Source organism: Dermacentor silvarum, chromosome 11 (assembly GCF_013339745.2).
Source record: "Dermacentor silvarum isolate Dsil-2018 chromosome 11, BIME_Dsil_1.4, whole genome shotgun sequence".
NCBI lineage: Eukaryota > Metazoa > Arthropoda > Arachnida > Ixodida > Ixodidae > Dermacentor > Dermacentor silvarum.
In genome coordinates, this window is record NC_051164.1 from 113,426,700 (window position 1) to 113,452,436 (window position 25,737).

General features: G+C 45.7%; 1 protein-coding gene across 1 annotated transcript in view; it reads left to right on the forward strand.

The window, feature by feature from the left end:
* Nucleotides 1-607: 607 nt before the first annotated feature.
* The window catches only part of LOC119433690 (protein KRI1 homolog), a 44,006-nt gene continuing 18,876 nt past the window's right edge, over nt 608-25,737 (forward strand). Inside the window, exons 1-10 of the mRNA XM_037700943.2 lie at nt 608-762; nt 942-1,018; nt 1,110-1,215; nt 2,759-2,855; nt 3,727-3,834; nt 4,591-4,678; nt 8,037-8,117; nt 9,554-9,772; nt 12,908-13,003; nt 23,657-23,827. Coding sequence (XP_037556871.1) covers nt 645-762; nt 942-1,018; nt 1,110-1,215; nt 2,759-2,855; nt 3,727-3,834; nt 4,591-4,678; nt 8,037-8,117; nt 9,554-9,772; nt 12,908-13,003; nt 23,657-23,827 — 1,161 coding nt within the window. The 5' untranslated portion in view covers nt 608-644. The remainder of the gene's footprint in view (nt 763-941; nt 1,019-1,109; nt 1,216-2,758; nt 2,856-3,726; nt 3,835-4,590; nt 4,679-8,036; nt 8,118-9,553; nt 9,773-12,907; nt 13,004-23,656; nt 23,828-25,737) is intronic.

Consider the following 25,737-nt stretch of genomic DNA (forward strand, 5'->3'; position numbering starts at 1 on the left):
CGAACCCCATTTTAGCGGTCTGAACGCAAATACCAGCGCGCGAAGTAGTACGAATGACCCTGCCGAGCAGTATCGCCAGCAGTTTCCAACGGCGCGACCTTGATGCAGCCCAATCCACTTCGACCGCAGCGCCGCCCCAGCCGCTCGTCCCACTCGACAATATTCTAGTACACTCTAGTCCAGAATAGCGGCTTTGTTTTCCACTAAGCGCGAGACACCGTTCCGCTTTATATTATTTATTTACAGCGGTGTAGCTCTGTGCAGTGCAGTAGACTTATTCGTAGTATTATCGACGCGGGTATACGCTTTCTCCCCGTGAATGAATCCTTGGTGCAATTTCAAAGATCGCTTTAATTAATTTCGCACAATAGACCCGTATGATGCTTGAATAATATCGCTGATTAGTCGCTCTCGCAATTAAGTGGTGTCCAAATCCTCTAGCTTTTAATTACGGTGGCTAGATTGGTACTTTTAATTGCAAATCTTAAAGGCCATGCTTTAGTTAGTTGAAGGTGGCAGAGTCTATTTTGAGAACTGAAAACATGTCGTACACGTCAATTTTTGTGCACCACATATGTCGGAAAAAATTATATTGTCTGGCAACTCTGGGACTCAAATTACTATGCGCGTGAACAGGCGTAAAAATGGCTGCGCTCTTCCGTGGTTCCGACAGCGATTCCGACGATGTTGGTGAGCTTAAATTAAATGAAGACTATGCCAACAACTACAACAGGTGGAGAGAGAAAGAAGAACTTCAGAAATGTTAGTAGTAACGCCTCTTTTATTTCTTAGTCTCTGCGGCTTACATGCCACCGCGCGAATGTTTACACATGGTAGACGAGCCATGTGGTTTCTTGCCCTGGATACGCGTTCTAGTCAAGTTCTATGACCGTTTACTTGCCTCGGGAAATTTCACCGCAGTCTTTAATTTATTTCTTTAGTGAAGGACAAATATGGCGAGGACGTCACCTTGGATTGCTCTTCGAGTTCATCGGAATCAGAGGATGAGGATGCAGAGGTAAACTTGTCAGCTGATCTTCAGGTCGCATTAATTTTCGCGAACCTCTTGGTGCTATTTTTGCCTCATATGTTTTTTTTTTTCGTGACAGGAACTCACGCCGGCCCTCGAGAAAAGGTTCTTGGAGACCCTCAGTGCTCTTAAAAGTAAAGACCCAAAGATCTACGACAAGGGCACAGTGTTTTTCGAGCCTAAAGGTAGGACACATCACTTTGTGCCTGGGATAAGTTCGGTAACGCTTCCGCACAGCGGTGTAGCTCTGTGCAGTGCAGTAGACTTATTCGTAGTATTATCGACGCGGGTATCCGAAGATGGTCGTGTTCAATACCGCTCACGAAATCGATTGATGTTGACTGTCGCAGTCGTAGCAGTAGTATTTGGACCTATCGTGCTTCAAAGGCACAAACTGAAAGCATCATGGTGAAAGAGGCGGTGGCTGTCACAGTGCGTCTGTTCTATATGCACTCGGGTGACACGTCGTGAAGTTTTGGCAGTGCTTTTTCTGCTCTCTGTGCCAAGTTTTTTGTCAGCTGCTTTTGACACATGAACTGTATTCCAAGTCGATCATTTTGTTCTGACGAATAATGATTGGCCCGGATCTTTTTCAATCATTGGCATCTTCATACTGCACCATGCTAACACCTGTGTTCAGATTTCTGTGGGACTGCTTGCACTATCTTTTTGTTGTCATTTTCTTTAGGCAGTGTCATTTTCTTTAGGAATGCTCTACCTTCGACTTTGTCTTGCTAGGCGCCGACAATTCAGTACCTGTTTTGTGCACACTTAGTAGTTCACATGTTCTTGAAATATTTCTTTCTTTAGTAGCAGCTGTGGGCTTTACTTAGGTATTTCAATCGTAATCACATTAGGTTATCCTGGTTGCTTTTTAACCTTTGGATCTTTTAGTTCTGTGTGTTTTTAACTGTCGCCTGGAGAGACTGCTGAAAAGGCTTGACCATTGACAAGTGCTGTATATCACGAGAATTTAGTGATACCTATAAAAAAAATGGCAGTGTCGCCCGTAATGCAAAGCAATAGCTGGCTCAGCATTAGGAACTGTAAGTCTTGCACAGTTTCGTGTTATTTCTCTTGGAGTAAACCTTTGGAGAGGCACACCATATGTCTCTTTTAGAGAAGACCAAGTCGTCAACATTTGTGGAAGGTGCATACCCCTGTAGTGGAGAAGTTGTTCTTTAAATATGATAGACGCAGCCTTTATTACCTTGAAGTTGTCATAAAGTCGAACCTCATTATTTGCATAGTTGCATGTGACATAAAAATACGCTTCTTATATTCTGATATCAGCAAGAAAAACTTTATTTTACTAATGCATGCTGCTGGGCTAATTGATTCATAATTCAGGCTTAAGAATACCGCAAAGTTAGAAAAACGAGACACTGACAAGAAGGACAATATCCTTGCTATATTCTAGCAATAGAATCAGTTGGAAGTTGTGGTGCCTGTCCTGTCCTTCTCTGTCTTATTTTTTACTATATTTGAGCTTGAATTTTATATTTGCTTCGTTGTATTCAATAATTCAATATATTTGTGTTTATTCTATTGATGTATGATAATTAAAGATTGCTGGTGGCCATGAAGCATGACTAATCCTTCTATCCAGTTTCATGTCACTTTCTTGAACACAATGAGCATCCCATGCATTTGTTTACTGCTTGTATACATCACTTCAGTTGTTCTATGTCAGATTTAACCGTGATACTTCTTTTTGTTTTTTCACAGGAGATGCAGATGAAGGTGAGCCAAGTAAGGAAAAGCAAAAGGAGAAGCCCATGTTCCTGAAGGACTACGAAAGAAAACTGATTGTTGAGAAGCAAGGGTAAGCTTTGCCCAAGGCACTCCTTTCTTTCTCTTTTTGTAACTGGTATCATTTGTCATGCATAAGCACGAGAAAGTGCATAAAGCATGTTGTCCACATGGCAGGATTGTACTGGCCATGGCACCAAGTTCCCAAATCTTCCATTGTGCTTTGAGCAGTGTGGTTGTCTACTGACACCAACGTAAAACTTTGAATAGTGATGAGGTGCTGTAGCGCACTCAGTAAGAGACTGGTTTCTGTTAGTGCATGTGTTCTTACTCGGTGCTGATCTGAGTTTTTACAACACCGCTGATCTGAGTTTACAACAACTTAGTTGTTGCCCAACTCTTAAACATTCATGGTGGGTGCCCAAAACTTGCTTCACTCTTATTCTTCCTTTGAACAATACAAGTGTCCCATTGTTTCCTTATTCTCCTATTTTTTATCGTGTCATCCAGGCTGCATCCGCTGTCTGAAATTTCTGGGGTGGGTCATCTTTAGCTGATTATATAAAAATAGAAAATTGCTGCGAAAACAAGCAGAGGCTACTCTTATCAGTTTTCTCTGACACATTCTTTCAAATGCTTGTTTAGTGAAGATATTAACAGCACTGTAATTTCCTCTTAAAACACTGATTGATGTAAAATGTTGAGTTGTGCACATTTAGGATATGCCTCCAAGTCATTTTTTAGTTATTGTGTTTAATTCAAAGTTAATCAGCTTTGGAAACAATGTTTCATGTCAAATGTTGAGGTGTATATACATTATAGGAGTGGTTTCTACCATTCATTTTCAGTCATACTGTGTTTAAGGTTCATGACTGTTGGGTTGACAAATTGTTTCTCTGTCCACTCTTCATATTGTTCATTTTGCACTTCTTTTTTTGGCGCAGCGTATTGTCAGATGATGAAGACGACGACGCAGGACATGCTGCTTCATCAGCACGACACAAGCAGGCCCATTTTGCCACTGCTGCCGAGGAAGAGCAGTTGAAAAGGAGGTCTGCCACTGTTAACTTTCATTGATAATGTACTAGTTAATAGTCTAGTATTAATAATATACTATGCAGCTGCTGAAGAATACAAGAGTTTAGAGACTTTACAAGAACGTTGTGCACAGCCTAACATCAACAAAAACTGTCTTTATTGAGACACCAGCGTTCATATATGCAACGATTCCTTTCCTTTGATTCTATTTTTTATCGGCAGTCGCAGTGAGTGGCTGGTATACTGGCAATAATGAAGGCGTGCCATCAAGCCAGCCGATGACGAAGGGCAACAACAGTGGAAAATAAAAATGGAAAATTAAAAGAACCGTTACATGATTACCAGTAGGCCTATCCTCAGCCTTGTGCTGGGTTTAAGGTTCTTTTTCTGGAAACTGTTCAATCAATCAATCAATCATTCAATCAATTCTTTATTTCCAACAGAAGTTGGGGGGTCCCGCAGGCAGAAAGCTGTTGCAAACGACTTGAGTGTTGAAGGCCCTCATACATTTTGGCTATAAAGTGGCAATTGTAATTTTGTGACTAGAGCAGCAAAGTTTTTCGTTTTACTTTCTGTAGAAGACAGTAGCTTTTTTTTGTCATTTTATAGCATACAGGGCTGTATTGAACTCTCTTCAAGGGCATTTGAGCAGTGTTCCTGTGGAAGTTCTGCACGCAAGGTTCACAAAAGGTTCCTTCCAGCAGTGCTAAACGCTCTATTTTTTCACTATCTGCTGAAAGGTGCTTCTCTTAATGTTGTGCATTGTGCAGCTTCAAGGTAGCCCTTGCAGACTTCGATGACGATGAGGAGGATGACGGGTCACTGCTGCGGACAGCGAAGCACAGTAAGGCGCTACAGGTAAAAAAAACAAAAAAACTTGCATACTGAAGCTTTGTATAGGTGAAGCAATTTACAGTGTAATTATTGAAAAGCTTATGCAATAAAATGCAGTGAGGTCACAAGAGATCTCTAGTGAACTACCATAATTAGATGTGTGTATAGTGATTTTTGAGACCGAATTAAATATGAATTGAATAGTCCCAGAAGCTGATCTAATATGGAATACTGATCGAATATTTTTCGAATAATGAATAGCCGTTATCACAATTCTAAAACAATGTTCAGATCCCCAGTATTATTAAAATTAGCAAGTTTCTGTCATTACAGAGTATGTTATAAAGCGTTGCTCATTAAAAGCACAAATGAAGCATTAGGAACAAACAAGCAGTCTCTTCGCATACGCAGGACTCTTCAGAAAGCATGAATGATCGCTGTACAGCCTGTAAAGTATAGCTGCTTAAGTGGCGTAGCCTGCACCACTACACAAGTTGTCCTGTTTTATGTCTATACTGTGCCTGCGGGAGGTGAAAATTTATCGTACAATTGCTCAAATTTTATGTTTCGCCATCAGCATGGGACAAGTGCACTCCTCTGGTAATCATTTACGGAGCATGTCAGCTATTTTTCCTCTTGGTAATTTGTCCCGATTTGTTTACAAACTTTTTTTACTTTTGCACTGAGATACTCGCCGTAGTGGCTCTGTAGCTATGACTTTCTGCTGCTCAGCACAAGGTCATGGGTTCAATTTCCAGCCATGGCGGCTTCACTCTAATGGAGGCTGAATGACAAAATGTTTGAATATCAAGCATTGAGATCATGTTAAAAAAAACTTTAGGTTGTCAAAATTAATTAGGGGCTGTCACGGTTCGTTTATGGAAAGCGACTTGAAATAACATCGCTATCCATGTTTTCTATTCAAATGAAGGATGAGAGCGCTTGATTTCAGGAGTGAAAAGAAGAATGAATATTTGCATATAGAAAGTGGAAGTAAAACGTACACATAAAGGATAAAGAACACTCTACACTGCTTATAGCAAACACGTTAGGTGTATCCGAATGCACAACGACAGTGGAATGAGAGTGGGGTGCGACTCGCCAACAGATCGGGCACATGGTCGCGTAGGTGAAGAACGCCAAGCCGTCATCAACAGAAGGTACCGGTCGCTTCTTGAGCGAACTCCAGGTTGTCACGAGAAGGGACCTAACCTCTCGAGAAGGGCTCGAGAGGTTAGGCAGTCCAGGTTCTACCTGTAGGAATCTGGAAGCTCGGGCCCGTGGCCCGACAGCTCACTGCAGTCGCACGGTGGGACCTTGTCGTAGCTCCGGAGGCTAGGCAGTCCAGGTTCTGCTGGTAGCAGTCTTGAATCTTGGGCCCACGGCCTGACGGCGTACTCCCGCTCCCGGCGGACGCTGACTTCTTCGGTGCTCACTTGCGTCTGAACACCACCACACCATTCTAGGGTCTCTCCCACATCTCTTCTTCCTTCCTTTTCTTCTACGTCACCCATCGTGAACGGCCCTTAATGGTCGCTTTCTTCTTAGTATTTTGTTCCGACGGCGTGTCAGATTTCGTGCGCGTCGCTTCTTTGTCATCGGCTTCTTGCGCTCACCCATTCACTCTCGATGTTAAGTTGTCTTCGCCACACCGCTCCCTTTATCTACGACACTGGCTTCACGCGCTGTCACTCCCTAACACACAACAGGGGCCTTCCACTGCAGCATTGCTCATGACCTTTAAACCATGTTCGTGAAGCATCAGTTGATTTTATACTGACACAAATTGCTAAATTGCACCCATTGGACTATTGGGAAGGAGGATTTTAGTGTATTACATAATGTCCTTATAAACATCTTTGATGAATGTTTATGTGCATCTGCGGGAATGCTTGCACCATGGTGTCAAATGTGAAGACATTAATATTTTACTTTGCCTTGAAAATTTCCATTTATAAGTCTACGGAGAACAAAGCCTCAAGACACTGCAATGTACTTGTACAGAGTAGCATGGTGTCGGCTCGTTGACTGAAGATTCACAAACAGCGCAAATGCTTTCAAATTTCCAGTCTATGGGCTATCATTCGTCTTCGGAGTGGCATCTGATATATATTTGACGAACTTTTTCCGCGCATATTGCATGATAACAATTGCCAGTTTATTTGTTTAGCATGGCACTTTAATTCTGTGCCCCTTTATGGAGCAGTACAATCAATTTGTTCTTGTGCCCTGCTTTTGGCATGCATTCATTGCATGCATAGTATGGTAAGAAAAATAACTGATATATTTATTGATTTATACTGCTGTGGCAGTTTGTAATGCAATGTAACAGTGCGTTTTGTGGACTAAATTTAGTCGACAAAGCACTTAGTTTTTTTCTGTAGTGCATTCAATGTTTTTCATCATTATTGCGAGTCCTAATGCTTTTCAACAGGGGGGCAGGATGCTAAAACACTTGTGTACCTAGATTTAGGTGCATGTTAAAGAACCCCAGGTGGCTAGCATTTAATTTGAGTCCTCCTCTGGTGATGCCTGTCATAACCCATTGTGCAACTTTGGGGGCATTAAACCACCCATTTTTAAAGAAATAGCTGCTTTGGAGCGCCAGGTGTCATTCATTATTAAAGGAAGCGTCTACAGTTGATAGTAATTTGAATTGAATTCTGGGGTTTTACATGCCAAAACCACGATTTGAGTGTGAGGCACGCCATAGTTGGGAACTACAGATTAATTTTGACCACCTGGGGATTTTTAACGTGCCCCCATTGCACGGGATATGGGCATTTCTGCATATCACCCCCATCGAAATGCGGCCGCCACGGCTGGGATTTGATCCCGCGACCTGGTGCTTTGCAGCGCAACACCATAGCCGCTAAGCCATGGCAGGGGGTTACAGTTGATGGTGTTAGTTAAACACCAACATATTGTATTTAAATGGAAGCACTAGGGGAATGCAGTATTAGAAAATGCGGCTTATTTCTTGTGTGTTGGCTTTATTCGCTGAGAATGGCGAAGCACGCAACATCCAGCACCGAGCACATCTAGCCATGTGCGAGCTTTTAGTGCCGAGGCAACCGTAAGAGGCTTGGGTCTTCACCTTCATTTCGAATTCCAAGCACCAGCATCATTAAGCTCATATTCTATGTGCCTCCACTTTGAGTTGTCAATTATATCCGACCTCACGCTGCAATCAGCTAGCCTGCTGGTTTGCTCAGATGGTAGAGCAACTGCCCTCGGAAAGGTGCTGGTCCCAGGTTTGATCCCTGGATGAGGACAAATTTTTCAACTGCAAAGCTTTCTTTATGAGAAACCCGTTTGTGTTTGTGTTGTGTTTTTGTTCCATTTGTTATGTATCTGAAGATATGTGTTAACTGTTTCTTAGGCTGAAGCGGATGAGGAATACAAGAAGTGGCTGAAAGGGGAGGTGGACAAGATTCATCAGAGAAAAGATGCCGAGAAATTGGCAAGTACCAATCGTGCCTCGATGTTCACATTACATATAAGTAATTCTTAAATGCATATGTACTACAATGATTGTGTGTGATGTCACATTTTGTTTAACACAAGGAGTGTAATGAATGTATTAACTCTATAAATGGCCGCATAATTAGTGCACAAGTAATTTTTCTTAATTTCTTCCTCTGTTTTGCATGAGGTGCTAAGTTAAGGTATATTTTAAGCTTTACTTCTGATATACTGAACAAATAGATTTCCAAGATGCCTTCTGCTTGATATGTGCCAAGAAGGGATGCTAAAAAGGTTGTCAGGTGATTATGAGGTCAGTTTGTTAGATTATACCTACAAATACCAAATACAAACATTAAACATGAAATAAGCAAATAGGTCATGAGCTCAGTCTTGGAAATTCATAATAGAAAAGTTTGCTCTGTTTTCATTGCTAATAATAAACCTTTTTCCAGCAGAGAAATGCCGATATTAAGAAAGTACACTACTAGTGTAAAACTAATTTAATGTTTTTCCTTGGTGTTCATTTAAAAAAAAAAAGACAGTTGTAGTTTACATGGCAGCTGCTAAACAAAACTGCTGAGACCTTAGTCATATTGATCAGCAAATGCCAGTGCAGAAGGCAAACAGTGCTCATAAGAACATAGGCACAACAGCAAGCCTTATACTGCTGGTACATGGGCATTCCAAAAACGAAGTGGGCGATGCCACAGGCAGTTTCAGTGGCCATCGAGTCAATAGTCTACAAGTCAGCGGAGTTGCCAGAAACTGTATTGAAATCTCTAAGGCCTTCAAGAGGAGCGGACGCGGACATTCTCGTCAACAGCATGTTCAATGTGGCGAGCAGTAAGCAATCTGTTCGGTGAAAAAGAATAGCAAGAAACTGTTTACTCTGTGAATATAATTTATTTTCTTGCAGCAAGAAGTGCCAGTCCCACGTCATGACAAGAACATTGCAGCCAGTAGCCCAATGTTGCCATAGCGGTCAAATAAAGCCGACAACAATCTGTACAGAATGTGCAAATGCACCATCACATAACTAAAAATTGTGCATTATTTCAGTATGCCATCTATATACTGTACAATTAAGGCTGTTCACATTCGGGGATGCAGAATTGTCGCTTGCAGATTTCAAAAACATTTCAATGACCGTCGAGTTTGCTGTGTATTAACGATAGTTTCAGAATTTTGAAGGCTATCAACTCGATATCCAATGAAAAGTACCCATGTGACCGGGGTATTACGGTCAATTTTTCAAATTCAAGAGCTCTGTCTTTGTGCCTGCGTTCTTCTGTGTCTCAAAGCTCTGGCTTTGAATTCTTTTGCCCAAATGAATGTGAACCAACTCTTTCATCTTTCTACACTTCCAAACCTGCATTCTGCAGTTCTTTAAAGCTCGTGACACTGATACGGCACTTTCTGCTGCACTTTCAGGGCTATCTCCACGACTACTGGAACAGCAGCAACTTGGACAAGGCTGAGGATTTCCTCCGGGACTACATTCTCAACAAACGCTATCTGGAGAGGAGCAGGTTGCCGGCAGCCAAGCTCGACGATGAAGAGGATCTGAGTGCAGACGAAGCAACTCTTCAGGAACAGGAAGTGTTTGAGCACAAGTTCAACTACCGCTTTGAAGAGCCAGATTCTGAATTTGTGAGTGGCATGTTTTGTTCTTTTTTCTCCTTGGCTATTTTATGTGGAAAAAGGTGAATCTCGTGACACGCTTTACTGCACCACTACTACTGCACCACCACTACTGCACTACCACTACTGCGAAGAACACCAGTAGTAGGTGCCCTTAATGATCTAAATTGGTGCCAGTAGGGTACTGTTATTTTACAGGTACAGTGGAATCTCGATGATACGAATCTCACGGGGTCACGAAAAATATTCGTATTAGCCGAAATTCGTATCACCGAAACGCAATTAAAACTAGTGAAATTAAGGGGGGACGCGGGGATCAGATCGCGAAAATCGCGAGAAAAATCGATTTTTGAAAACCACGCGTTTCGGTATCTGCAACGCCTAATCTACACTGTATCAAAATGGTTTGGCTGCAAACGCACTAAAAGTGCCCGAAAAAGATTAATTCGTCAGTGCGCAGGGTGAGAAAACAGCTTTAAATCGCGCAAAATCACCGCAGTTCACTGAGTCATATCTCGTATTTCCCGCCACCGAGTGCCGCCATCTTGGTATCGTTCGAAAGCTCAAAGTTTCACTGTTCCACTTCTCAATTCGTCCGTAGTCGCCACCTTGTAACAAACGCACAAACACGAAAGAAGCGTGGGTCTGCGATAGGTAGTCACACAGGCCCTCCGATGAAAGCGGGCCTCCGATAGGCTGCCGTGGTTGCTGCTGTGACAGGGGCAAGATGGCAACCTCAGTTGTCTGCTTCGTAAACCACGCCGGCTTCTTCACTTGACACGCAGAATTCGGATTACTGAGAGCTCCCAGGTTAGTGATGGGTCGTCGCTAGTTGAAGAAATTTTGGACGAAGCACGCCTTCGGAATACGGACGCGCAAGCCTCCTACGGCAAGAAAAATACGGCGATTAGCGGGAGAAGCGGAGGAGCACCCGACTGAACGTGCCGCGCTACCTTGTACCGTGGATTACGTGACACGCTATCTTGCACCATGTGACTCCGGCACCGATAACACAGTCGACGGAAGATGCGCCAACGGAGGCTCCTGCGCCTCTGCGTACGGCCGCGTGAATCAGCCGAGATCGTATCTTGGTAGACATAGCTCGCTGCCACTAGGCAAAATGGCGCAAACACAAAGAACTGCGGCCCGAAGCACAGCAGCCACTCCGTCCGCGCCGATGGCATGCGTAAAAGGCGGAAAAGCACAAAAGCAACAAAACCGCCACCGCTTCAAACTCTTCGCGCCAAGTTGCGGCCTCTGCGCTGTCCGGCGCCGCGCCTCCGCACCAAAAGAGAAAGGGAGAAAGCGCGTGACTGCGCGCTGTTCTCTTTCGCGGCCGTCGGTGGGGCGGCGTTTATTCGTATCAACCGACGCGGGTCGAAAATTGATTTGTAACAACCGTTCTCTAGCACGTTGCAAAGTAATGGGGCTCGGCTGGGACCACAGAAAAATTTGTATCATCCGGTAATTCGTATTAGCCGTGATCGTATCATCGAGATTCCACTGTATCTGATTTATTAGATAACAATAGGAAAAGGATAGCAGTAGTAACTGGTCAGAAGAAAGTGCTGCCTGGAAGTGCATTGAAGATGTATGTTTGTATTAGACATTCTTTCATTACATGCTTGCTTAACCTTTTCAATGAGGGACAAATTAAGAAAAGACAAAAATCAATGAGCAAAACCACAGTGCAGCTGGCCTCCGCTTTCAACTCAAGGCACCCTTGAGTCTAAGTAAGGTGGAAATGGGGTGAAGAATGTCCTGCCACCATAATGCCAGCTGGACAGGATGTACTCTGAGCAGGCACTGATTGTTATATTACTGGCGGTCACACAAGTTGCCATCCTAATAAAGCCTTATGCAAGACAACGGTCCTGGACTAAAGGCCTTTTACTTCCCAAAATAATGTTTTTTTTTTTCCTTCCCTCCCCTAGTGTAATATCATAGAAATTGAAAAGAAGTGTGAGCTCGAGGGGAAAAAAAAAAGGTGAATTACACACTGTAACTGAAATAAAAAAATAGGCTTGTGTAGGGTGTGCAGTTTGAACAGGTAATTTTTTAAAGGGATACGAAGGAGACAGAAATGTAGTTGAGAGTAGCAGAAGGTCAGACATAATGGCAGGTCAGGGAATTGGTAGGCATAGCTGTTCAAAAAAAAAGCTCAATGCCCAACACAGTTTTTGAGCCTATAAATGCATTTGTAATTTTTACATTGTTGTTGCTTCTTTTACGATCCAATGCTGTGGTAGACTGCTGAACACGAGGCCGCACGTGTAATTCCCAGCCAAGGTGGCAGCTGGTAATCAGTTAACCTGGAGCCTTCCATTATGGCACCTTTCATAGCCCCAGTGCTCCTTTGGCACATTAACTCTTTCCCTACGATGGGGTAAATAGGTGTTTTTGTAGGTTACACCAGATTTTATTTTTCTCAAGGAACTACTGCACTTAATATTTTATGTAATGCATAAACAAAAAGCAGAATGAATGCACTTTTCATGCATAAAGGTTTTCATAATGAGGTGTATGTCGTAAAAAAAAAAAAGATACAAATTACCAAAATCAACATTGTGGGATAGAATTGAACTAAGCTTGTAAAGACACGCTTGTATCTACTAAGAAAAAAAATGTAACAAAAATTATTTTCGAAAAAATTGATTTTTCATTGAACAGGTATTCCGTTACAAAAATTTAACTACAAGCACTACAGTTGGGCATGCTGGGCTGCTAGTCGCCGATGTTCCGGGCTGGTTTGCGTCGTCTTCGCTCTCAGAGTCAAAGTTCAACAAAAAAGCAGAATCACAAGATCTGCGATCTTTCGAAGTGTGCGGGCCGTTCTCAGAGGTGGCCATTTTTGCTTTCTACTTTGACGTCGCGAAACTTTGGAGCGCATTCAAAAATTGCCGCCTGGTGGGAAAAAAGTGAACTGCTTAGAAAACAAAAATATAGTTCTCCTCCTTCACTTCTGATGCCGCAGTGTGTCCATAAGCGGCGCGGAAGGTCTCAAAAGCGGTGCTTCAAACCGTCGTTAGCGGGCTAACGATGCCCAATGGGCACTGTACGGAAAGAGTTAAACCCAACAAATCATTCAATTGGTCTTCTGTTATGGGCATTTGACCATGGGCCATCCATTCTTTTTGTTTGCAGATCAAGAAGTACCCCAGAACAATGCAGGATTCCATGCGGCGGAAGGATGATCGGCGAAAAGTCAAAAGACAGGAAGTGAAGGAAAGAAAACTACAGGTGCTCTGACACTTTACCTTTCTGTCGGCACCAGCTGCAACGTGCAATTGTGCGCAGCGGTAGATACTGCTCAAGTTTCTAGATTCTGTGTGCCTTTGTTAATGTACAAGCATGACAACATAATTATCCATGAAATATGTGCAAGCCCGAATTGCAACTCTTTTGAATATTGCCACGCTTCATGGGAATGTATTCTGCGACGATAACTTTCGGAAACAGTGTCACCTTGGTGATAGTATCGCCATCAAGCACGCGCTGATTGGCTGGTTGAGAAAAATTGGATGACGTGCTCAACCAGCCAATCGGCGCACACTTGATGGCCAAGGCGTGGCCAAGGCGATACAGTTGAATCCCCTTACAACGAATGCCGCTACAACGAAGATTTTTCGATTCCCTGTCAGCTGCCCATAGAAAATAATGCAAAAAAAAGTCCCTTCATAACGAAGGCGTTTCATTTGGTATTTCCGCTTCAACAAACTTTTCGAAAACGAAACTGGCACTGCCGAGTAATCAAATTAGAAGGCCCTTCCAAAGCTGTGAGGATCGTATGTCCGCTTGACAGGGTTTTCGCGAACGAAATCAAATTCAAAGTAATTTAAGCCACTGCAATCTATAGCCACGTGTGGTCATCACGCGCCTGCGCGAGACTGCAGGGGATCACCGCAATCGCTGCCGTTTTCTGTGGTCTGTGCCCGGTCGAAATGGCTACGCCAACGAAGAAGCGTAAATTTATCTCTGTCAAGGAGAAGGCACATATGATCGCCGAGGCAGAAAGCGGAAGGCAAATATCTCGTAGTTTCAACGATTGCGATAGCAGATTAGTAGACAGCTATACGAACTAAGGATAGTAGTTTTATTGGCCGTACAAACTTGTAAACATTCGCTAACTAAATTACCAAGCATGGTGACACGCACACACAGGTTAACACGAACACATCTCGCTCGATGACCGCGGAAACTGTGTCAGCATGCTGGATTGAGAAGGTGCCGTCACTCGCTTCACCGCGAACTAAACGTCGAAAGCACAGCGCACTTGATTCTACTGGCACTAGTTGCACTTTGCCCACATCGCAGATCGCTTTGAAGATGAGGCCCGCGCGGGCGCTCACTTTGCGCACGTCGCAGATTGCTTTCAAGATAGCGCCCGAGCGGCCGCACCGCAGTCACTGTTGTCAACAAGATGCTAACGTCTCGTCGTCTGGGGTAAATGACAATCCGCTAGACAGACCGACTCTGGCGACTGCTTTGAATATAATGGATCCTTTTCACCTCATCAGAAAAGTTATCAGAACCCACGACAATGACATTGCGATGCCTCTTTTAACAGACTGTGAGACCCGCGTAATGCCTTTGCTTGCCGCGAAGCGAAATAAATCCAGGCTGACCAACTTCTGGAAATAAACTTCCGGTAAGCGCAAGCTTGTCAACTTTGTCGTAAATACAGTAAAACCTCGGTGATACGAATCTCGCGGGGTCGCGTGAAATATTCGTATCACCCGAAATTCGTATCATCAAAACATACACAATATCAAGAAAAATGAATTTATTTTTACTAGAAAAGATTTCTAATAGTGGAATCCCATTGATACCTTCCTCGCTGCTGCGTTTTCCCGGCTGCTACGTCGCGTTTTCGCGGTCCCGACCTAAATCCCATTGACTTCCATGTATAGTCAAATCTCGATAATTCGAACTCGCAGGGGCCCAAAAATTTGTTCGAATTAAAAGGACTTATTTTTGAAATATTCGTGCACCATAGCACGACGTACGAACGGTGTGTTCGTGAAATATCGCGGCGCGCAAGCACATATCGAGCGAGGGCCACGAAACTGCCCGCGCTCGCTTCGCGATAACGGCAGAAAACGAAACTTCAGGGAGCGGGCGGCGCAGGCACGGCGAGAGAGCGAGGTTGTGGTTGTGAAGAGGCGACACGGCGACGGGCGCGCGCGGGGACCCTCACAGGTGAGGGAGGAGGGCGGCAGGGAAGCGGATTTGGCCTCGGCAACTCTGTCGCTTCGGTGGCTCCCCTCGCCCTTCCTCTCAACACCCTCGTAGCCCCCTCACCTTCCGACTGTCTCCGTGCACTATCTCCGTGCGCGTCCGCCGCTCCCGCCGGCCCGGCGCCGCTTAGCCCGCTCCCTGAAGTTTCGGTTTCTGCCGTTAAAGCGTTGGCCGAACTGGGCCTCCGCCGTTGCTTCCCTCTGCGCTGCAGCCGCAGCGTTGGCTGAGACGTCGGCACGTACACGTGTGTTCCAGCGCCACGCAGAAACGGCGACCTTGGCGTGATGTCGCATTTTTTTTCTTCTTTTTTTTTTTCTTTTTCTTTTTTTTTTTTTTTTTTTTTTTTTTACTCCGCGCGGCGTTGAGGGTCTCGCCTAAGCTTTTGCTCTCTGGCGGTGTCGGAGCAATGCCGGTCGGAGGCGCCGCCGCAGCGCGCCAAATCACGTGGCGCCGCCACGTGATTTGGCGTGCTGCTGTGCGCGGTTTAAGTTGCAACAAGCGACCGGCACGTTGCAGATACGACGCACCCGTGCGGGTGCCGTTACTGCCGTAAGCGACCTGCGACGTGCGCATAGTGCGCGCCCGCGCGGACCTTATCGTCGAAATGATCTGCGATGTTGACAAAGTGCGCCTAGTGCCAGTAGCTTCGTATGCCTTCGACGTTTAGTTCGCGTTGAAGCGAGAGACAGCGCAAAGGTCAATTCGCTCGCTGCTGTTGCTGCTGCTGCGTTTCCGTTGCTTCACCTTTCGGGCGAAACTGCGGCTTTTTTTTTTTCTTTCTTTCGCGGTCCCTTGAAAAACGTATCAATGGGACGTTTTCTTCTTGTCCAAATCGTCAACGATCGCCTTCTGAAAGGCGTATAAGTGCGCGCACGTGATCTTGGGAATGTTTTCGCACGCCACTGAACGCCTGAGCAAGTCGAGTGCAGGGAGCGTTTTTGCCGTCGGGGCTGCGCCGCGGTCATCGTTGCAGCATTGGTCCTCGTCTAATTTCTCGCTAAGCATCTGCTAGGCTGTGATGTGGTCCGGTCCGCTCGACGTGGGGACCAATGAGAGATTGCGCAGCCGCGTGACGTAGTCGGTTGCTTGGCGACTATGGATCCCGCCCAGATCCCGCTGTGACGGTGGCCCCGCTGGCTCGGCCGCCGCCGCTGTTGCTCACGCGTTCGTATGATCCGTAGCGGCACGGCAACACGTTCGGAACAGCCGATTTTTTTCGTATTGTGAGCAATGTATTTCGGCCAGGGAATGTTACGAATTCGTATCACACCGAAATTCGTACCAGCCGGGTTCCTATCACCGGGGTTTTACTGTATGCAGTGGAATTGTGATAACTCAAACCGCTTCGTTGCGACGGTGCATGTGCCGTAAAATGAGTGTTTCGCGATCGGCCGGGCACGCACGCGTGTTGGGTTAGGCGTCGGCCGTAATATACGAAAAATGCTGGTATATAGTATACCAAAATTTGTATATATATACCAATTTCGCGTCAACGAAGTTCCGCCACAAAATTTTTCACGTGTCCCGTGAATTTAATTGTAGCGGGACTCGACTGTAGTATCGCCGAAATGGATCGTTGCAGAATACGTTCCATGGTTACACGTTTTGCCTAATGACCGCTTTACCAAACGGGCACTGTTACTATCACATCATCACTCTTGTGTATGAGGCACTTTCTGTATCCGAAAGCTTGTGAGCGTTATCACAAGTTCAACACCAAGAAGACGTTTAAAATCAGATTGTTTACCAGACACAAATGGTGTTGTGCATCCTCTAATCTACGTGAGCACCAGTGATCGCTCTGAAATGTACTGGGATGCATGTATAAATACCATCGATGACCAATAATTCAGACTTCACGAGGAACGTAAATAAGTCCGAGCTATCAAAAGTCCGAAAAAAACAAATGTGCCCAAAAAAGAAAATTTTATTTTCGTTTCATGCACCTGTGCAGGGAAGAAGTGATCGATTTGTTGCTGCACACACTTCCGCTTACGTGCAGCCAAGTACGCCTATATTTCTGCCGGTTTTCTGTTGTCGCTGTACGCTGATGCTAGGACTGCAAAAGCTCGAGTCAGATCTGCACGGCACATCATCATCCGAGTTAAAGTTGCTGTTTGACGATGTGAGAACTTGCTCAATTATTTTGTCATCGTTCAGTTAGGCACACAACGCGTGCTGTCGACGTCTGTAAAGCCTTCAAATGTAATGGCGGCAGGAATCGGCGCACGGCAGCCTAACAGATGATCAATGATGTCCGCATTTGAGCTCGTTGTGGTAGGCGGCAGTTCAGGCTTTTCAGTTGCGGAGTCGGGGTCATTTGGACTGCGACTCGAGACTCATTCGGAGTTAGACTGTGAGGGGACCGTTGGTGCCACTTGACGTGGCCTGTCGATAACTGCACGAGAAAGACCTCTTGGAGCCTGCAGAGCGCTGTCTGGAACTCCACCTGAACAAACAGAATGGCGAGGGCTGGGATGCCGGAATAGGATGTGATGATCGCGATGTTGATGCGACCTCACAATTCAGGCAAAGCCTCCAAGATCAGCATTTGTAATTTAATCTGAGGCGTAGTGCTGCGACCAAGACAAGGCCTCAGGGATTACCGTTTTACGTGTAATCTCTGAGGCCATACTTCATGTCTCATTGAGGTTGCCAGAGGACATAATGGCGGCAGAATCCGCATATGCTACAGTCATGGGTGGAATCCGGATAATTGAATGTAGAGCTGGCGGCTGTCCAAAATATTGGTTGTCTTTACACATTAAGTCTACAGGGCCATTGGTGGTGCTGCGAAGCTGTCCAAATTATCAAGCATGTCCGGATTGTCAGTGTCCGATTTATCGGTCGGCGACTGTACTGGACTGACTTTATCTGGAAGATCAGATGTGACAACCGACAACTGTGCTTGCCATTGTCTTGCACTTTGAGTGTTGCTTGCCTCGCTGGGCACAAGTCTGCCCAATAAAATGTCCTTAACTGTTTTCTTAGTATTTCATGTTTTTCAAGATCACTACAACGGGACAATATTATTAGTAGCCATAAATTACCAACAAGCTTGTCATTCTTTTATTTTTGATGGGCTCCTGCAAAGCTTTACTGGACTGCCATGTAAGGTACCGTATTTACTCGCATAATGAACGCACTCGCATACTGAATGCACCCTGAACTTGCTGCCGGGAAGTAGAAGAGACACGGTACGATTCGGCGTCTGATATGGTGTCCGTGAGTACGCTTGTGTCGGATGCCATATCAGACGCCGAATCGTACCGTGTGTCTCCTACTTCTATTGCCATTGCAATTATATGGGCACTCTAGGCGCACTTTTGTCGTCAGCGCCGACGATCGCTGCTTCATCTCCCGCATTCAAGGACGGAAAGCGGGGCGCATTCCGTCGCGCGCATGGTGTCAGGGGTAGGGGGGTGGCGCAGCAACTGTGCATTGCGTGGCCGCACGTGCCCTATCTTGAAAGCGATTTGCGTCGGAGGATGAGTCTAGGTGTGACGGCGGCTTATAACTTTGTGCATGCTCCGTTCTCGCCGCTCAGTTTGCGTTAAGGGGGGAGGAGGGGATGAAAAATAACTTTTTTGTTTCTTGGCAGAAAGGGCTGAAATTTGGCACACACGCTGTACATTGCAATAGAGGGACAAATCCAAAATTTCATAAAGATATCTTCATTAGTTTTTGTTTTATAAGAATTTACAAAAGTTTACAAGTTCCTTGCTCGTGGAAAGCCTGGCACAGTAACGAAACATGGTACGGAACTGGGAATACTTTGTATGTTTGCCCAGATGTCTAATCTATATCAAGACAGTGTTAGATTTTTTTTTTAGTGCCCTTATAATTTTTTACTCAACATGACATGCATGTAACTTGTGTTTGACTGCATAGAGCCATGCAGTAATTGTGAAGTAATTAAATAATGGAAAAATAAATGAACATTTCAAGACTGTCTTGATGTGCAGCACAGTTCATGGATCACAGCAAAACAAACTGGATCAAAATCGGTCCAGCCATTGTTGTGCTATGCTTTCCACGAGCGAGGTGACCGACCAAAAAAACACTATTGAGAAAACGAGCTGCAAAGTTTTGCAAGCAGTGCAGGTTTATTAGAACGCATCAGGGCGGTAATTTTTGGCATCAGTGCTGTCAAGCATCTTTTTGCACCTTTGCCTCTTCGTTTGGTGGGCTTTGAAAATTTAATAGCCTGGCTAGTACATCAAATTGAACTTCCGTTCAGTTGCGGACATCGCGCGAAGGGAGTCGCGCACGCTGCATGCTCGCGATTCTGCCGTCACCGCTGACGCGAAACGCGGCTCGAGGCGCGTCTGAATGGTGCGCCGTTCGGGCGACTATTTGTCCGGTGAATTTTCGGTTATTACACTGTAGCTCGTCGACGGTTGGGGCTCGCTCAGAGGCGGCGTGTTCATGTCGCACGATGCATCAAACTAAGTACACCGTCTTCGCCGGCGATGGTGACCTTCGACCCGCGTCGATATGATCTCGGCTGGTTCGCGCGGCCGTACGCCGAGGGGCGGGAGCTTCGGTTGGCGCAGTCTTCCGTCGACTGCGTTATCGGTACCGATGGCACAGGGCGATTGTCGGTTTCGCTGCTTGAGTCACACGGTGCAAGATAGCGCGGCACGCAATCCACGGTGCAAGGTAGCGCGGCACGTTCAGTCGGGTGCTCCTCCGCTAATCGCCGTATTTTTCTCGCCGTAGGAGGCTTGTGCTTCCGTATTCCGAAGACGTGCTTCGTCCAAACTTTCTTCTCCAACAAGCGACGATCCTTAACTAAACTGGGCGCTCTCAGAAATCCGAATTCTGCGTGTCAAGTGAAGACGCCGGCATGGTTTGCGAAGCGAACAACTGCGGTAGCCATCTTACCCGCTGCCGCAGCAGTAACCAATGGGAAGACGCCATTCAGCACGGCAGCCAATCGCAGGCCCGCTTTCATCGAAGGGCCCGTGTGACTACCTCTAGCAGACCCGCGATTCTTTTGTGTTTGTGCGTTTGTTACAAGATGGCGAAGACCGACGAATTGAGAAGCGGAACGGCGAAACTTTGAGCTTTCGAACGATACCAAGATGGCGGCGCTCGGTGGCGGGAAATACGAGATATGGCTCCGTGAACTGCGGTGATTTTGCGCGATTTAAAGCTGTTTTTTCGCCCTGCGCACTGACAAATTAACTTTTTTCGGGCACTTTTAGTGCGTTTCCAGCCAAATCATTTTGATACAGCGTAGATTAGGCGTTGCAGATACCGAAATGCGGGGTTTCCAAAAACCGATTTTTCTCGTGATTTTCGCGATCTGATCCCCGCGTCCCCCCTTAAAGTGATACACAGCATGAAGGTCACTTCGCTTGCTGTTACTGCCGCGCTTCCTCACGCCAGCATTTTGACAGCGAGTGTCCGCGGTCATCGAGTGTGATGTGTTTATGTTTGCCTCTGCGCGTGTGATACCATGCTTGTTAATTTAGTTAGTAAGCGAATGTTTACGAGTTTTTAGGGCCAATAAAACTACTATCCTTACTTCATATAGCTGTCTACACACTTGCTATGGCGGCGCTCTATATATCACAACATATATCATCATCACACACTTGCTATCGAGTAATAGCGAGTAAATACGGTATTGTTTTAAAAGTTGTACACCAGTGAACACATTCAGCTAAAGCCAGGGGACTTCAATAGCATTAGTCTGAAAATCATTAGTCGGACAATATTTGCACCATTTCTTTAATTCACATTTTCTGAAGGGTGTACTCCCAGTGCATGGTTGTACCTTGCTGGTCAATTTTACAGATACTGCATTGAATTTAATTCATGTCGAAGCATCTTGCATCAGCTAGCAAGCATGCTTAGTATAAAAATAATATATAGTAGTTTGATTTGAAGGATGGTATAATTTTATTTCAATTTAAAAGTTCAATGCTATAAGACGTTTGCCTTTCTAAATTTTGTTAGGTTTGTGCAGTTAGGAACCCGCCGTGGTTGCTCAGTGGCTATGGTATTCGGTGCTGAGCACGAGGTCGCGGGATCGAATCCCGGCCACGGTGGCCGCATTTCGATGGGGGGCGAAATGTAGAAAACACCCGTGTGCTTAGATTTAGGTGCACATTAAAGAACCTTAGTTGGTCCAAATTAATCCAGTATCCCCCACTACGGCGTGCCTCATAATCAGATGGTGGTTTTGGCACGTAAAACCCCATAATTCAATTGTGCAGTTAGGCATAATAGTTAGGCTGCTTTCTGATCTACTGCGGTAGCTTAGTGGCTGTGACATTGCACTGGTCACAGCACTGCTAAGCTTTATATCACAGGTTCGATACCAGTCACGGCAGCCACATTTTGGTAAGGGTGAAATGCCAAGACGCTCGTGTACTTAGGTTTAGGTGCATGCAAAAGACTCCAGGTGGTCAAAATTAATCTTCAGTCACCCACTACAGTGTGCCTCAATATTGTATTGGGATTTTGGCACAGAAAACGCCAGAATTTAATAAATTTTTGCCTTGATGGAGTAACTCATGTTGCCATGTTCCTGGATGCTATGAACTGTTACTGTGACTAAGCAGTTTTAGTATTCTCTTGCTAAGCATACGGAAGGGAAATTTAATACAATCGAACCTTGATGAAGTCGCATGTGACATGAAAAAACCTCCATTATAAACATTCATATATTTGTTACATGCTGATATCTGCGAAAAACGTTTTAGCTTTACTTCGTTATATGCAGTGTATTTTGTTATGTCCGTGTTCATTATACAGTAGAACCCCGCTGTTACGTTTTTCACGGGACCGTAAAAAAAAACGTAAGAGCCGGGAAACGCAAGAGCCAGGAAACAGGAAAAATTGAGAAATGGGAGTAGTGTTGAACTGCACACAATATTTTAATTCTTACGTGCGACAAAAAGTAGTTTCGCCCGACAGCCGAAGTATCGATTGCGGTGAGCTATACAAAGTAAGAATAGTAGTTTTATCGTCTGTATAAACTTGTAAACATTCGGTTATTAACTAATTAACAAACATAGTGTCAGCGCCCACAGGCAAACATGAACACATCACACTCGATGAGCGCGGACACGCGCAGTTAAGCGCCGCTGCAGAAGCGAGCAAAGTGAACTTCGTGCTGCTGTCTATCGCTTCAACCCTAACTGAGCGCCGAGAACACGCAGCACACACAAAGCCACGAGCCGCCGACGCACCTACACTGCGTAGAATCTACCCCCACGCAGATCGCTTTCAAGATAGGGCCCGCGGGACCGCGCGCGCGCCGCCGCGCAGTATGATGCCAGAGCACAACGCTGCCCGCTACCCCCCCCCTCCCCCTCTTGCTGGTGCCTCGAGCGCAACGGAAGGAGGCGCGCTTCCTGTCTGCTTTTCTTTCGCGCGCGAGACGCGGTCGTCGGCTTCCCTCGCACGCTTTCACTCGCACATTCAGCATACGGCCGCGCGGCTTCCCTCGCACGCTTTCACTCGCACATACAGCATACGGCGCGCGGCGACGTATGTGCGAGTGAAAGCGTGCGAGGGGAGCCGACGACTGCGTCTCGCGCGCGAAAGAAAGCATACGGCGCGCGGCGACGGCGTTATCGCCCTTGGACTTTATACGGAACATCTATGAGCCAAAACCAATTTTAGGGCCGCAACGCGTCATAGACATCATCTTTAGATAGCAAAAGCGGATATCAAAGGCCATACTTTTGCTGGCGGAAACCGAAAATACGTAATAAATGTCGCCCCCAGCACTTTGGGCGGCCAATGCCATCGTCAAGCAACCAAGCCAAGCGACATGAAAAGTCAAAATGGCCGCTCGGGCCGGCGCGGTGTGGCAGTTCGCAACGTATGATGCGGGAACGGTCCCACAGTTGCGACGTAACAGCGGGGTTACCAAAGCATTGGGTTCTATGGGAGCTGTGCCGGGACCGGCCGAAAACGACGTAACAGCCGGGAAAACGCAGCACCCGGGAACGTAACAGCGGGGTTCTACTGTATCAAGGTTCTACTGTACCAGCTATAGCACCAGTGTTCCACAAGGGCTGGAAAGCAAAAGTACCCTTAAAATATTTTCCAGCCAAATAAAGTTTCTATATATATATATTCGTGTTTTTAGATTTAGGTACACAAAAGAACCATAGGGGGTCAAAATTATTCATAAGCCTTCATCTATGTTGTCTTTCATAGTCTGCAAACAAAGGTATTGAACCCGAACAATTGCTTGTGAATATTCCCAGCAATTTTCTAACATCTCCTGAACATCTTGAGGATTATGAGTCATTTTTCGAATTGCACCATTACCATGGCCAGCAAAGTGTAACAGAAAGCTCACATGCAAAATTTATTCAGCAGTAGCTTATCACTGTTTTCTGTGCAGAAATCTGATGAGAAATTGGGGTTTGTGGTTCATGAGATGTAGCTTCTATCATGATGTTATAATTTATATTATCTCCTATTATTTGGTACAACCAAATAATAGGTGATTTTAATAAATAGGTTGGTATAGATGGTTACACGATGTAATCATCTTTACATTGGGACAACATCTGTAGCAGCTATAACTTGTCTATGGTACTGGAGGTGATAGTATTGCCATGCATCTTGCCATATCGCGCTTGCTAATGCATATTGCCGGTGCATTCATTTCTTTGCTTTCAGGAGAAAGAGCAAAAGAAGGAAGAAATCAATCGGTTAAAGGCACTGAAGAAAAAAGAAATCCTCGAGAAACTTCAGAAGCTCAAGGAGGTCACGGGAAATGACCAGCTCGGCTTTGCGGATGCCGATATTGAGGGAGACTTTGACCCTCAGGAGTATGACCGACGCATGAATGCAAGTACTACATATAGTAACAGTATTGACGATGTAAGTGAGCAGTACAGTTGAACCCACTTATAACAATATTCAAGTGCCACGAAAATTCCATTGCTATAACTTATAATTGTTATACAAACCTGAAAAAATTTCGAGATAAGCAAAGTTGCGGAAATTGCTGTAAAAAGTTGAGTTCTTTCTAAAAAAACTCGCCACTACTGACCAGCTTTTCAACAAGAGCTTCTAAACTGGTTCTTCGTAAAGGTTTCGAAGGAAAAAAATTCAAGCAGAAACTCCACCGGGAATTGTCTAAGTATGCGAAAACATTGTGCCACTTGCCCATCTCCACGCAGCCCAGTGTCATTATCAGTGTTATGACACTTAATCCGGCCAGTACAAATGACAGCACTGCGGCAACACAAACTGGTGCAGACGGAGGCGCAAGGTGCATTGATAACGCAAGCAAAGTTCTAATCATCATAAGCCGCTATCGCTCTTTAGCTCCTTGTCCATCTGTGTTGAACCATTATAAACCATGATCAAAGTACTCTGGTGGCGGCATGGACCGATCAAACGTACTCTGGCATGGCTGCGTGGACCATATCTTGAAAGCGATCTGCAAAGCGGACAGAGTTCCACAGGCTGTGTTTTTGCCGCTTTGCTTGCGTTGGAAGTGCCAGGCAGCACAAAGGTAAAGTCGCTTGCTGCTGCAGGCTCCATCTTGAAAGTGATCGTCTTACACGAGGGACGGACGGACAGTTTTCTCGTTGGGTAAACATAAAAATGCTTATGCATTTAAAATAAAAACATACCAGAGATACCAACCAGCTCCGTTTTGCTGCACGGCGGTTTTATTAAGTGCAGAAAAAACTGCATAAGGCTTCACGGTAGCACTTGGACCTAGAAAGGCATCCTCAAGCTACTTCACACATCGCATGAGCCGATCGTTCCCACCGCTTTTCTTGTTTCTTGCACGTTTCTTGTTTCGGCTGATGTCGGCACCTCTCGAGGCCCTTCATCGTCGTCGCCATTGTCTTCACCGTCCCCTCCCTTTGTAGCCATCCCAGTGATTTCGGCGTCAGTAAATTCACCTGTAACCGGTACATCTTTCTCGCATAGCGCATAATTGTGCCGCGTTCGTTGCATAGAATAAAATTTTAAATGGAATTCACACATCTGATGGTAAATCACATGTGTTGCATAAAGTTAACAAAACAAACTGCGTCAAGCGTGCTATTTTGCAGCGCTTACTTTGCGCAAGCCTGTGCACATGTCTCTCCCATCACATGACGTGCCTCATAGCTGCTTCACAAAGTTGTTATGCGGCTGGTTCAGACTTCACGTTCGGGGCAAAGCAGCGCGCCATGCTGTCAGTAGAGTGTACTAGATTGGGGGAGTGGGTCCAACGAGGGCTCTGCGCTGAGGCATTTTTTATTGAAAATCCAGGTGGCGCCACCGTCACTTTCTTCCGAATGAGCGGCCCCGCTCGCCGGCCGGACGCTTGTCGCGTCGGAGACCCTACCGCAGCTGCATTGAGCATTGACAGGCGGATACTCGGTGGCGGTAACACTGAGATTATTCCCCATCGATCTATTGTAAATAAAATGGAAAAAGAGCGGCGCAAAGAACGCAAACGACGCAACAACGACGGTGCGTCGAGCAGACGACAGCTACTCCGCCCGCGAGCTCGCCTCAGCCAATCAGCGCTGCCGAAACAGCCGGAGCCAACGTTTATTGGCCGGAGATCCAGAAGAAGGCGACGCCAGCGCCGCCAGATTTTCCGTGTTTTTTGCTTCACCCTCGCCGCTTGCTAAGGCGTCCGCTGGACCCACTCCCCCTTCTAGCACACTCTACTATCAGGCTATCAGCGCAGTTGGAGGGATCCATTCGTGCTTTGGAGGGTGGTGCGGCAAAGAGCTATGGGCGCA